The 15,042-nt window shown below is 36.7% G+C and overlaps 1 protein-coding gene across 5 annotated transcripts in view; it reads left to right on the forward strand.

The window, feature by feature from the left end:
• Window positions 1-12,599, forward strand: part of arhgef3 (Rho guanine nucleotide exchange factor (GEF) 3) — a 102,136-nt gene extending 89,537 nt beyond the window's left edge. For all 5 annotated transcript variants that reach the window (XM_051908835.1, XM_051908836.1, XM_051908838.1 and 2 more), the window contains 8 exons: window positions 522-692; window positions 2,608-2,670; window positions 3,066-3,162; window positions 4,169-4,245; window positions 5,605-5,862; window positions 6,199-6,369; window positions 10,715-10,901; window positions 11,037-12,599. In XM_051908835.1, coding sequence (XP_051764795.1) covers window positions 522-692; window positions 2,608-2,670; window positions 3,066-3,162; window positions 4,169-4,245; window positions 5,605-5,862; window positions 6,199-6,369; window positions 10,715-10,901; window positions 11,037-11,305 — 1,293 coding nt within the window. In that variant the 3' untranslated portion in view covers window positions 11,306-12,599. The remainder of the gene's footprint in view (window positions 1-521; window positions 693-2,607; window positions 2,671-3,065; window positions 3,163-4,168; window positions 4,246-5,604; window positions 5,863-6,198; window positions 6,370-10,714; window positions 10,902-11,036) is intronic.
• The last annotated feature ends 2,443 nt before the right edge of the window (window positions 12,600-15,042 follow it).

Here is a 15,042-nt window from a genome sequence, read left to right on the forward strand (position 1 = left end):
AGGGCTTTTCCTATTTAAACTAGTTAACCCTGATTCATTCTAAACCCTGGGTTAATGAAATCCTGGTTATCTAGCTTCACGTTTCATAATATCTCATAATTTACCCGATGTTAACAATTAATCCTGATTATTCATAAGCTGGCGTTTCACACTGTACACTCCTAAACCCTGGGTTAACATTCTTATTTGCATATTTGTTGTGTGTCCGTGATATGTTTACATTAAGGCTGTACTAGTATTGTGCATCCTCATATTATATATTGTCAACTGTTGGATCAAATGTATACAAATTTATACTGACAGGGTTAAAAGCAGGGTTTAGTATGAAGATAACCCAAGGTTAAGCACAAGCCCCAATGTAAAAAGCCCTCATGACTATTAATTGGCATTTAATTTACATTTATGCATTTAGCAGGTGCTTTTATCCAAAGTGACTTACAAAAGACGAACAAAAACAAAAGCGGAATAATCGTCAGTATTCAGCTGTATTCTCAGTTTTTCTTATTCTCCTTCCTCTTCAGCGTTCCATCAGTTTCCGCAGTGACTGCAGACCAGAGATCATGGCACCTCGGCCGTGGGGCCGGCAGATCCCGCCAGCCATCACCAAACGCCGCGACAGCAAGCTGTGGAGCGAGACATTTGATTTAGGCCTGGGTCATATGCTGTCCTCCAAAGAGATCAAGAGACAAGAGGTGACTTCACTACAGTCAAAACCCACACTCAACTCTGACTGGTCAGTGCTGTAGTTTGATTCACTGTATTTCTTTGAGCTGAAAGACTGGTTCAGAAAACCATATTTAGCTGAAATCTAAGAAAAACCAAAATCTCTTGAATGTTGAATATACCTCATTCTAGGCTTTCTGTACTTTATTTCAATATGAGTGAAACTTCACAATTCTTGTTACATTCCTTTATATAAAAGTTAATATAAATATAGACAAATTGCATGTAGTCTTCAGGTATTTCAGGTGAAAAGTGAAAGTGACACGTGAAGGCCAAGTATGGTAACCCATACTCAGAATTTGTCCTCTGCATTTAACCCATCGAAAGTTAGTGCACACACATTAGGAGCAGAGTAGCTAATTAAGTAAACCTATAATTTAGCCTAATAACTGAATTAAATAGTCAATAATAATGAAAAATATGGCTGCCCACTGCTCCGGGTGTGTGTTTATGGTGTGTGTGAGTTCAATACCCACTACTGTGTGTGTATACTTGGATGGGTGAAATGCAGAGCACAGATTCTGAGTATGGGACGCCATACTTGGCTTCACATCACTTTCACTTTCAAAAACCAAATGACAAGCAACAGATCAAATTAAAACAACATAGCATAGATACTAATTAAGTAAACAGAGCTTTTCCTGAAATCTAGTAGCAGTATCAAGTAAAAATTAAAATGCTGACAAAAAGATATAATAATAGCAATGCAAATGAAAAGTTCTTACAATATTACAGAGCGTACAAATGACTGCAAACTCAACACATATTTACACTTTTATGTGTCTATCACCATCTATGATGTCATTCATTTTTGACAGTTCAAACGCTATTGGTTATGTGCTGCTAATTAACATCGTGTTTAAACAACTAAAAATTAAACATTTTGTTTATAGACTAGCCAATTCTAGCCACTTACTGGCCAATTCAATTAAACATAACAGTCTTTCAGGGAGTTTGGGGTCATTTTTGTAATACATTAAATATTTTTCAGTTGTCTTCAATTGTCACGGGTGGCTTTAACTGATACTGATAGATGCTAAAGCTTTTGATCAAAAAAGCTACATGAGCAAATAAGCTATTTGCTCATGTATACGTACCGGATACTGTGCTAAGAAACACAGACAACAGAGCAAACAGAGATCAGGATGGATATATCCGAGATTAGGATGTCTATGATGTAAATGTATCTAATTAATAGTATTAAACATGAATATTCCACTATTCACATCTGTATAGCTGCTGTGGTGAAGCACGCTGCATGGATTGAGAGCATCAAGAGTTTCAAGCACATGTCCTTTTCTCACAAACATCGCTGAAAAGTTTGTAGTTAAATTCAGATATTTCAGTAGCACAGAAAGTAACAGTTCATTTACTCAACACACAATCATTATTTGACTTAAAACTAAATCGTATATATGTAAAAACATAAACTGTTACATGATTTAGGTACAACAAGTGGATCCCTATGTTATTACGTGAAAACGTCATGTGATATGCCGCTGCATTGGAGCGCCTCTAAATGTGCACTGTTCTATTAAATGAAAGCTAAAATACGATAGAACAATAAAATGAACAGTAAAAGTTACAGAATACATTTTAACAGGCATAATAAGGCATTAAAATGACTAAAGGAACCATCTATTTACTAAACAAATATAGCTAATTAATATGATTCTTTTAGTTTTTCTACCCAATATTTTTTTTACAAAAATTACAAATGCAATGAAAATACTGGTATTCTGTATCGCAAGTACATTTTAAACTTTTAAATTTACTTATAAATGGGTAAATAACCACAATATCTGCAAGATGCATGTGATTTTTCGTATCCCTCATTGAAGTTCCTCTTTCCTTTGTTGTTGCTTTTCTGTCATTTTTTGTCAGGCCATCTTTGAGCTGTCTCAGGGAGAACAGGACCTGATTGAGGACTTGAAGCTGGCCAAGAAGGTACACTCTTTTCCCATTACTTCATACAGCATAAAAACTCTTTTTTGGGGTCCAGTTTTACCCCTGGCTCTTTGTTTCTCCAGCACAGGGGTTCCCAACATTTTTTTTTTTTTTTTTTTTCATTTTTTGGTGAACTATCCCTTTTAATAATAATCCATAATTTATCACATTCTACATTTCATTATTTAAATAATAATTAGCTTTTAATCAACTCACGAACCCCTATTTGGGACACCCTGCTCTAGCATATGAGATTATTTGGTGTTTGTTTCTACATTCTGTTCTCAGCTTGTTCTTAACATTTTTTGGTAAGATTTGCAAATACTTACTCAGTTCTGCCAGAGTAGATTTGAATGTTTGAGTGTTTTCTGTCTGATTGTGTTATTTCATCATAGGCGTATCATGACCCCATGCTGAAGCTGTCGATTATGATGGAACATGAGCTCAATCAAATCTTCGGCACTCTGGACTCCCTCATTCCACTGCATGAAGGTGAGCAAATGCGTTCTATCATCTCTGTGTGTTCCTGCATGTCTAAACCAGGTGCAATACAACACATTTAGAGCTGGATCCATTTATCCAAAGTGAAAGTGCGATCTGACACAATAACAGCAAATCAGAACACAAGTAATAGAAATTGTACAGTAAGTAATGATACCACTCATGTAGACTGCTTAAATAAGTAAATGGAGATAAATTATGTAAGACAGCACAGAAGATCACACAAATAAATGCCAGAGCATCTAAAGTCAGATCAGGGCCTTGTTTCCATCCAAAGTTGTGAATTTAACTTGCGAAAAATTGGAATATTGCACAAAACATTTGCGAATAAAGCAGCGTTTCCGTTCCATGTGTTCAAAAGAATAAAACTTCCTGGGAAATTGGCGCAAAATATCTGATGACAGACTTTGGCTCAGGTGTTTCAGACTAAACCAACATTTGAGATGCTGTGATGTGATTGGTCCACTCTGCTGAGGCAAAGTCACATTTTTTTGTTGCGCATCGAGGGATTTATTTGGTAAATGCTTCCATCAAATGTCTTCTTATCGGTTAAAAAAAGGTCCACCACAAATGAGCGCATAAGTATTTTATGCACATTTTTAGAATTTATGCTGGTATTTCTATAGACCCTTTTTTTTTTTTTTTTATGCGATATCCCAAAATGCACATAAAAATAGGTGGATGGAAACTGAGGCACAAAGTCGTTTTCCAGAACCTTCACCTTCTCTGCTCCTCTCTGATGGAATGAGCTGTCATCCTCTACCTGAACTGCTGAAACCATCACAACTTTCAGGAAGCAGCTGAAAACATAAATGTAGATCAAATCACATAGATAAGTTGACAAAAATCACCTCACATAAAGACTTAGATGTTACAATACTGCAATAATTTATTGAAATATGAAAACATGATATAGTATAGACCAATACTTTGTCAATGCCATGGTTGTGTCACACATGGAAGTGGTGGCAAGAAGTGTTTCTCTGTGATCTTGTAGATTTGCTGAGTCGACTGCGAGAGGCCAGGAAGCCGGATGGCTTGACCGATAATGTGGGCCATATTCTAGTAGACTGGGTAAGTTCATCTCATTGCCATGGTTTATTTTCAGCCCTGTATGAAGTTCTCTCCATCTGATGAAAACCATCTGAAGGCTAGAATACACTATACAAGTTTTGCACCAATTTACAGTCTGGATGAGTCTGTGCTAGTTGCCGAAAGATTTCAGACTTGACCATGGGACCTTACCTCACTGACTGGTTCTGATATTTTCAGACAGAACATTAGTTCAAGGGTTAGTTCAGCCAAAAGTGAAAATTCTGTCATTAATTACTCACTCTCATGTCCTTCCAAATCTGTAAGACTTTTGTTCACTTTTGGAACACAAATTAAGATATTTTTAATAAAATCTGAGTGATTTCTGTCCCTCCATTGACAGTTACGCAACTACCACTTTGATGTTTCAGAAAGTTCATAAAGAGATGGTAAAACTAATCCATATGAATTGTGCGGTTTAGTCCAAATTTTCTGAAGAGACACGATCGCTTTATATGATGAACAGATTGAATTTAGGCTTTTATTCATATATAAGCATCACATATAAGCATGTTTGCTTGACTTGTGAGAACCAATAAGGTTCATTCTTGTGCATTATGCAGCACTTTTGAGCTTCCGCAAGAACCAATGAGATTGGTTCTCGTGCAAAATAATGACTTTATTCAACAATTTCTTCTCATCCATGTCAATCTGCTACGCAGTTGACCTTGTACACACAGTGCAGCACTTCCGGGTTGTAGGCCAGAATGCCTGCTCATCATTGGCTCCTGCGTCAGCATTACACGCATGCGTCGTGGTGCTCACGTGAACAGCGTCGGCCAATACTGAGCCAGCGTTCTGACATAGAACCTGGAAGTGCTGCACTGGTTTTACTACGTAAACAGCATAGGAGAATGACAGGGAAGAGAAGAGATTGTTGAATAAAGTCGTTATTTTTGTTTGTTTTTTGTGCACACAAAGTATTCTCGTCGCTTAATAACATTAAGGTTGAACCACTGTAGTCACATGGACTATTTTAACGATGTCTTTAATACCTTTCTGGGCCTTGAAAGTGGTAATTGTGTTGCAATCTATCGGAGACCAGATAGCTCACGGATTTCATCAAAAAAAATCTTAATTTGTGTTCCAAAAATGAACAAAGGTCTTACAGGTTTGGAGCGACATGAGGGTGAGTAATTAATGACAGAATTTTCATTTTTAGGTGAACTAACATAAGTTAAGTTCAACTTATGTAAAGCTAGCTTGTGAAATAGTAGTTAGTTATACTGCTAGTTAGTAACAAAAAGCTAACTACATTGAATCTGAACACAGTGATAAACAGCCTCCACAAGCAGGAATGGGCCCCCGTTCATGAAAATGTCTCTTTGATTCTCCTTGTAGCTGCCTTGTCTTGAAACCTACAACAGCTACTGCAGTAACCAGGTAGCAGCCAAAGCATTGCTGGACCATAAGAAACAGGACCATCGGGTGCATGACTTCCTCCAGCGCTGCCTGGAATCACCCTTCAGCCGCAAACTGGACCTCTGGAACTTTCTGGACATCCCACGCAGTCGACTGGTCAAATACCCACTGCTGCTCCGAGAGATCCTCAAACACACAGCCAATGACCACCCCGACCGGCAACACCTGGATGAAGCTGTGAGTTACTGTCACTGTAACTCACACCTTCAAATTTCTTCACTGCTCTTACACTGCAACTCTTTATATTAAAAGAAAATTTAAAGTCTTTTCCAATTTACTCCTGAATAATTCTGCTAGTTTATATTAAATCTGCGTAGTGTGTATTGAACTAAATTAATGTGCTAACATGGAAGATTTGTGTTGCTAATATGTCATCAACAATACCTAACACCAAAATAAATAACCTCTGGTGCCCATGTTTTTTGTTCACAGCTGTGAGATGCCAAAACCTAATGGCTTCTTACACCTATGGCCTAATTGTCTTTTTTCTATGCTGCTCTTTGACTTTTATAGATTAACATGATCCAGAGCATCGTGGCTGATATTAACACACAGACGGGCGAGTCGGAGTGCCGTTACTACAAGGAACGCTTGCTGTATCTGGAAAGTGGCCAGAAAGATATATTGATCGACAGCTCGCGGATCCTCAGCTGCCACGGAGAACTCAAGAACAACAGAGGAGCTGTAAAAACTCTATCATTTTTTGGGTTTTTAGTCATTTGTCATTCAGGTGTTGGTGGGAAAAACTCATATTACCCCCAAAAACCTTGGTCTTACATTCCCAAAGAACTGGTCGTCAGATTTTTCCAGGATAGTGGCATCAAATCTGAGAAGTATTATAAAACTTCTGTTTGGTTTGACTTGTTCAGATGCAAGTGAACTAGATAGTGTAAGAAAAAAATTGAGTATGTTAAAGATCTCAACAGAGAAGTTTATTGCAGCATAGCAGTGACAAAATGCATGAAGCACCGTGGGTTCATTGAATGAAAATGGGTCTGTCAGAATGAACCATGAACCTTTCATACAGATGCAGTTTACTACCCCTAATGTAAATGAAGTTGTTCCTTTTGTAACAGCTGTGGTCTGTATGTTAATGAAGTTCAGACACCCCACTGACTGAGGTGGCTGTCAGTGTTTGATCAGGTGGGTCAGGATCATTGATGAATGAGCATGATCAACCACCTATCTTGGAGAGGAATCTGTGTCAGGGCATTCTGTAATTTCTTACAATATTCAAAAGAAACTGTGCTTTGTTTTCCAAGTAGGTGTGAAATAGTCTATTTCCCAAAACTTTTTGACTTCATCTATCTCAAACCCTCTCCTAAATGGCAAATAAAAACAAAATAAGCTGTCATTGTTGCTTTACATGTCGATTAGTATGAGTGGCTGATTCCTTACCAGAAGTTGCAACATGAAACACAATGTAGTCAAATGTCTGGCCACGCAAAACCATATCAAACTAGGCTCAGACAAACACAAGAACAGACATAATTTCAGAATTGAGATAAAAAGTCACAATTACCTTTTTTTTGTTTTTTATTCCGTGGCTGAAATAAGCTTCCATAGGAAGTGACCTTTTTAAGGCCAAAGTTTTCCACATTTTCTTAGGGAAATCTGAAGAGCCTTCTAATAAAGTGGGTTTCAAATTGAAAATTATTCTCACATCTAAAGTCTCATGCTTTGACAAAAATAAATTGCTTTATTTGATGGCAAACCTATATATATATATATATATATATATATATATATATATATATATATATATATATATATATATGGAGTGGTACATTTCTATCTTTTATGCTTTTTAATGTAAGTGCCTCATATTTCATTAAATGAAACCATTTTAATTAATTTTTAATTGCCCTAACTAAATAAAGAACTGCAGAATAAACTGGACAAATATGGAGTACAGTTTTAGTATTTACAACAATAATCAGATCAGATCAGTCTGAACGTTTGATCTGGGTGTTTCTTTAATCTGTTCTTATATCGTACCTAAAGGAAGTTTGTTCCCACAATGAAAATATTGAAGAATTAAAGGAAATGTTCTAAGTACAATTAATTCAATTAATGCTATTTTATTAGAGTTTCAGTAGATTCGTTGCTTAGTGGGCTTTTTAGAAACAAAAGGGCTCAATTGAGCCATTGCTTATAAGCCCACAGGAACAACCGTGTACATTTGTGGTAAAACCAATATTTTATCAATGTTTACTTTTTTATTTCAAGATAAAAGGGGTTTATATGGTACATATTAGTGTCGCTTCCCCTAACCTGCCTAGAGAAGTCATTTCACTGCTAAAATGACAACTATACAGCTAAACATCACCAAAAAAGGTTAGTTCACCGAAAAATGAAAATTCTGTCATCATTTACTCACCCTCATGTCATTCGAAATGTAGTTCATCTTTGGAACACAAACAAAGATATTTTAATGAAATCTGAGAGATTTCTGTCCCTCCATAGACAGCTATGCAACAACCACTTTGACACTTCAAAACGTTCATATAAAGAAATCATAAAACTAATCCATATGAATCGAGCCGATTAGTCCAAATTAAGACACGATCGCTTTATATGATGAACAGTTTGAATTTAGGCTTTTATTCACATATACAGGTGCTGGTCATATAATTGGAATATCATCAAAAAGTTGATTTCACTAATTCCATTCAAAAAGTGAAACTTGTATATTATATTAATTCATTACACACAGACTGATATATTTCAAATGTTTATTTCTTTTAATTTTGATGATTATAACTGACAACTAAGGAAAATCCCAAATTCAGTATCTCAGAAAATTAGAATATTACTTAAGACCAATACAAAGGAAGGATTTTTTACTGAAAAGTATGAACATGAAAAGTATGAGCATGTACAGCACTCAATACTTAGTTGGGGCTCCTTTTGCTTGAATTACTGCAGCAATGCGGCGTGGCATGGAGTCGATCAGTCTGTGGCACTGCTCAGGTGTTATAAGAGCCCAGGTTGCTCTGATAGTGGCCTTCAGCTCTTCTGCATTGTTGGGTCTGGCATATCGCATCTTCCTCTGCACAATACCCCATAGATTTTGTATGGGGTTAAGGTCAGGCGAGTTTGCTGGCCAATTAAGAACAGGGATACCATGGTCCTTAAACCAGGTACTGGTAGCTTTGGCACTGTGTGCAGGTGCCAAGTCCTGTTGGAAAATGAAATCTGCATCTCCATAAAGTTGGTCAGCAGCAGGAAGCATGAAGTGCTCTAAAACTTCCTGGTATATGGCTGCGTTGACCTTGGACCTCAGAAAACACAGTGGACCAACCCCAGCAGATGACATGGCACCCCAAACCATCACTGACTGTGGAAACTTTACACTGGACCTCAAGCAACGTGGATTGTGTGCCTCTCCTCTCTTCCTCCAGACTCTAGGACCCTGATTTCCAAAGGAAATGCAAAATTTACTTTCATCAGAGAACATAACTTTGGACCATTTAGCAGCAGTCCAGTCCTTTTTGTCTTTAGCCCAGGCGAGACGCTTCTGACGCTGTCTGTTGTTCAAGAGTGGCTTGACACGAGGAATGCGACAGCTGAAACCCATGTCTTGCATACGTCTGTGCGTAGTGGTTCTTGAAGCACTGACTCCAGCTGCAGTCCACTCTTTGTGAATCTCCCCCACATTTTTGAATGGGTTTTGTTTCACAATCCTCTCCAGGGTGCGGTTATCCCTATTGCTTGTACACTTTTTTTCTACCACATCTTTTCCTTCCCTTCGCCTCTCTATTAATGTGCTTGGACACAGAGCTCTGTGAACAGCCAGCCTCTTTTGCAATGACCTTTTGTGTCTTGCCCTCCTTGTGCAAGGTGTCAATGGTCGTCTTTTGGACAACTGTCAAGTCAGCAGTCTTCCCCATGATTGTGTAGCCTACAGAACTAGACTGAGAGACCATTTAAAGGCCTTTGCAGGTGTTTTGAGTTAATTAGCTGATTAGAGTGTGGCACCAGGTGTCTTCAATATTGAACCTTTTCACAATATTCTAATTTTCTGAGATACTGAATTTGGGATTTTCCTTAGTTGTCAGTTTATAATCCTCAAAATTAAAAGAAATAAACATTTGAAATATATCAGTCTGTGTGTAATGAATGAATATAATATACAAGTTTCACTTTTTGAATGGAATTAGTGAAATAAATCAACTTTTTGATGATATTCTAATTATATGACCAGCACCTGTAAACATTCATCAACACACACATCAGAAAACAGAACCTCAAGCATACTTGCTTGACGTGTGAGAATCAACGAGTTTCATTCTCATGTTACATTTGAGCTTCCGCAAGAACCAATGAGGTTCTTTCTTGTGTTACACTGTACATTTGAGCTTCCGCAAGAACCATTGAGGTTCATTCTCATGTGTTACGTAGCATGTTTGAGCTTCTGCAAGAACCAGTGAGGTTCATTCTCATGTGTTACACAGCACTTGAGCTTCCTCAAGAACCAGTGAGGTTCATTTTCATGTTACGCAGCATGTTTGAGCTTCCGCAAGAACCAATGAGGTTCATTTTCATGTTACGCAGCATGTTTGAGTTTCCGCAAGAACCAATGAGGTTTAGTTTTGCACGTCAAGCAAGTACAGTTGAGCATCTGTTTATGTTCGCTGATGAATGTTTATATGTAAATAAAAGCCTAAATTCACTCTGTTCATCATATAAAGTGATCAAGTCTCTTCAGAAAATTTGGACTAAACTGCTCGATTCATATGGATTAGTTTTACGATCTCTATGAACTTTTTGAAGCGCCAAAGTGGTAGTTGCGTAGCTATCTATGGAGGGACAGAAAGCTCTCAGATTTCATTAAAAATATCTTCATTTGTGTTTCGAAGATGAACGAAAGTCTTACGGGTTTGGAAGGACATGAGGGTGAGTGATGACAATTTTTTCATTTTTGGATGAACTAACCCTTAAGTTAGAGATTAAACATGCATCAAACATGATTAAAGAATTGTACCCAGTAACAAACCAAAGTCTCTCCCACTTTCTCGTTCTGCAGAAGCTGCATGTGTTCCTGTTTCAGGACGTGTTGGTCATCACACGGGCCATTACCCAGAATGAGCAGCTGTGGTATCAGCTTTACCGGCAGCCGATCCCTGTGAAAGACCTGGAGTGGGAAGACCTGCAGGACGGAGAGATGCGTCTGGGAGGCTCTATCAGAGGAGCCTTCAGCAACCATGAACGGAGTGAGTCAGAATTTAATCAAATTTCATCAAAAGTGACGAAAGTGGACAGGTATTTAAAATGTGGAGACAAAAAAAGGTGAAAAACTCTACATGCACCTGCCATAAACATGTCAAACTCTGTTTGTCCTCATCCAGCCAAGAACTTTTTCCGAGTGGTGTTTCGTAGTGGAGGACAACTGCAGTCGCACTCCTTCCAGGCCAGCGATGCCTTCAACAAACAGCAGTGGCTCAACTGCATTCGACAGGCCAAAGAAGCTGTGGTATCTGCAGAATCTGAACCTGCCCGCGAGTCGCAAGTGGACAGAGTGAGGCAATGCGCACCACCTAGAGACTGTTTGGACTGCAGCATGATGGACACCACTGAGGCTAGCCTGGATCTGAGCACTGAATGCCCACAGACGTAAACGCCACCCCTGTGAAAGTGTGAACGCCACGCTGAGCATAAACCTTCGCAATTCTGCTTAACCAGCGATCCTCTTCAGTATTGTTACAGAAATGCCGCTATTCACAGGAAGCACTTCTCTGGAATTGGCACTATCTTTGTTTCTCAAAGTTCCTCAACTTATATGTTATACTTGTGCCTTTCTTTTACTGTGCTGTCGTTTTGTTTCGGAAACTGACAGTTTGTCCACTGAAAATCAATGAGGGTGAGCTGTCTGCCATTGCACATCCTGTAACACTGGGCATTCACATCGCACTGCAACTTAAATGCACCACTGTCTATTCAAGAAAATAGTCAAATTGGTTTATAGGTGAAATGTTGTCAGGTGTTCATTCATTAACCACCAAAAAAAATGACCAGCCGAATGTTTTCACAACGAGGCAATCATATTATTTGTGTGCGGTGCTCTGAAGAAGGAACGTATAATTACACATATTCATCTCATATGTCGTAGCACTGCTGGACTACAGCATTTGTACATCAGTGTCAGAGCCAGAAACAGCTGTTTTCTTGCTTATCCATATAAGAGCAAGGATGAATATTAAACGGGAGTCATACTGAAGAACTGACAAGACAAAAAAATTAATTCTGTAAAGCACTTTGATTTGAAAGAAGCTCAATTCTGAATTTTATGGCATTGGAGACAGCTTGATTTAGAGTTATTTCCTGAACCTGTGATTGACATTGTGGCAGAAATATCAATTTTATACACATTCTTCTGTAGCAAGTATTCTGTTGGACTACAGTGAAACACATTACTCAAACTAAATGTCTATTGTGCCATGTAGGTCAGCTAAATCTTTATCATAGTGTTTTTGTGTGCTGTAAAGAAAACGACCTTTGCCAAAACGTGTTTGGTGGTTTTAATTGTGTTCAGGTTTACTCACTAGACCTTGTGTTGTGTTGTCAGATATGCAACATTCAGTTTATAAAAACTATCCAAAAAAGTCTTTTATTCTGTTTCTTTTAGTATTGTATTGAAATGTATGATGTAAGATGTTTATTTATAGTTTGTTTTTCACCTGATTTACTGCTTTGGTTGCTGTTTGATTAAAAGGAATCAGTTGGATGGGATTTAAGAGAGAATTTATGTTCTAGGAATCAGAAATGATGAGAAAAGAAAGAGCACAGGGCCACATGGAAGAGTTTGAAGGTCATCTGGGGTGTAAATGCTTGTTTAATCAATGGGAGAGATTGACTGATGGGCAGTGTGTAACAAAAGGAAGAAAATCAAATAAACATTTTAGAAAACCTTATTTCTCTCTTTTAGATATCGTCTGTAATTACATTTTAAAATTACTTTGAAATTGTGTCATTATTTGAGAATAGTATATGTTATTTGTGAAGCTCTGAAGTGCCTTAGGTTTAGGAAATATTTTAATGCAAATGTGTGATGTTTGAGTTGAGCTTGGAGTGTTTGCCATCTTTACACAATGGGAAATAATGGGCAGGGACTGCGGAGTCCCTCTAGTGCTCCTCTAGCAGTGTATCACGTTTATAATGAGGACCACAGGGATCTAACTGTTAAAAACACTATTTACTTTCCTCTGATATGACAGTCAAGATACAACCTTTCAAAGTATGCACATTCAATTCAATTCAAGTTTATAGAAACCAATGAAAAACAGGAAATGCATGTTTACATTACAATTAAGAGTAATCTGTTGTCAGAGGTGACTATCAAAGCAATGTCCATTTGGCAGAAATGTACAGTTCTAAGATAATACAAATCATGAAGTTAGTTAACCTCATTCATTTAGGCAGGGAAAAACGTACATATTTTCTTTCTTCCATTTTCTTACAACCACCCATTTAACTGCATATGGAATTATCAAACGTTCAAAGATTTAGGGTCCTTAAGATTATTGAAATGTTTTTGAAAGAAGTCTCTTCTGCTCACCAAGGCTGCATTTATTTAATCAAAATTACAGTAAAAATAGTAATATTGAGAAATAATTTAAATTTTAATATATTTAATCTATTTTGATATATTTTAACATGTAATTTATTCTTTTGATGGCAAAGCTGACTTTTCATCATTACTGCAGTCTTCAGTGTCACATGATCCTGATTTCTTGTTCAAGGAACATTTCGTATGATTATCAATGTTGAAAACAGTTATGATGCTTCATATTTTGGTGGAAAAAAAGGATTCTTGGATGAATGGAGTTAAAAAGAACAGCATTTATTTGAAATTCCTTTCTTTTTTTTTCTTTTTTTTTGTAACAATGCAAACATCTTCACTGCCACTTTTGATCAATTTAAATGCATCCTTGCTGAATAAAAGTATTTTACTTCTTTAAAAGAAAAATCATACTGACCCCAAACTTTTGAACAGTAGTGTGTGTTAAATAAATCTCAATACCGAGTTAATGTAGAACACTTTTAATAATTTGTATTTATTTTTAAGAACTTTTCAATTAAAAATTCCATGATTTGTTTTGTTTTACTAAAGAATAAACCCGAATTATGAAGTGAGAGCAGAACCTCTGAAACTGAACTAACTCCTTCAGGAAGATGATTACTATTGATGATGCAATAGCAGGTCTGACATATGGCTGAGGCTTTGTGCCATATCCCCTAAAGAGCCCACTTATCTCAGGTGTGCTTTTGTCTGGCCTCCCCCTGACAGTAACACGCCCTTTCTTCACATGATGATGGTCATGTGTGCATATGGATAATTATTCACACATAGATCAGGCTGGAGAACAATAACACACAACAGATGAAAGACAATATAGCATTCTCTAATACCATCTGCCTCTCTTATTTAAATAGAACACTAAAATGTTTAAGAATACAATCCCTGTGAGAGATTTTTTTATGCACAGATTCATAATTTAGTTTTCTTTGTAAGCATGTTTTTTTTTCTTCTTTTTTTTTTTCTTAGGCTATACATTCATTTTAAAGGTAAAACCACTGATGGAAATTCATGTTAAAGACAGCCATTTCAGGCAGGGTAATATGTTCATGAAGTTAATATGTTCATATGTTAATATGTTCATCCCAAAGATGTGATCACATTTACCATTGTTCGCCAAATTTTCGCAATTGAAATCAAATAATTTATATATAGAAATTAGGTCCAAAGAGGTCGCTACATTTTTACAATAGATTACAATAGACAATGGTTGCGTAAATGTGTTGTGTTGACCAACAGAAAGCTGCTTGGTTTGAATGTGATTTCTCGCTTTTCGCAATTCAGAATTGTGAGATAAAAAGTCGCAATTACTTTTTTTATTCTGAAGCAGAAAAAAAGCTTCCATACAATTCTGTTATTAATATTATATATATATATATATATATAATATTAATAACAGAATTGTATATATATATATATATAAAACTAAAAAGGGTAATTGCTAAATTTTTATCACACGATTCTGACTTTCTCATAATATTTTTCTCAGAGTTCATATTCTATTCAGTATTGTCAATAGTATAAGATATATGAAAGCTTATTTCCACCACGATATTAAAAAAAAAGTAATTTGCCTCTTTTTATCTCACAATTCTGAAAGTCAGAATTTTTTTCTGCAGAACTGACTTTATAAAGTCTGACTTGTGAGATATAACCTCAGAATTGCAAGAAAAAAAGTCAGAATTATGAGATAAAAAATAGCAAATTAAATCACTTTTTTAAAAAATTGTGGCGGAAGTAAGCTTTCATATATTTCACACTATAGATAATAAGTAATG

Source organism: Ctenopharyngodon idella, chromosome 10, assembly GCF_019924925.1.
Source record: "Ctenopharyngodon idella isolate HZGC_01 chromosome 10, HZGC01, whole genome shotgun sequence".
Taxonomy (NCBI): Eukaryota; Metazoa; Chordata; class Actinopteri; order Cypriniformes; family Xenocyprididae; genus Ctenopharyngodon; species Ctenopharyngodon idella.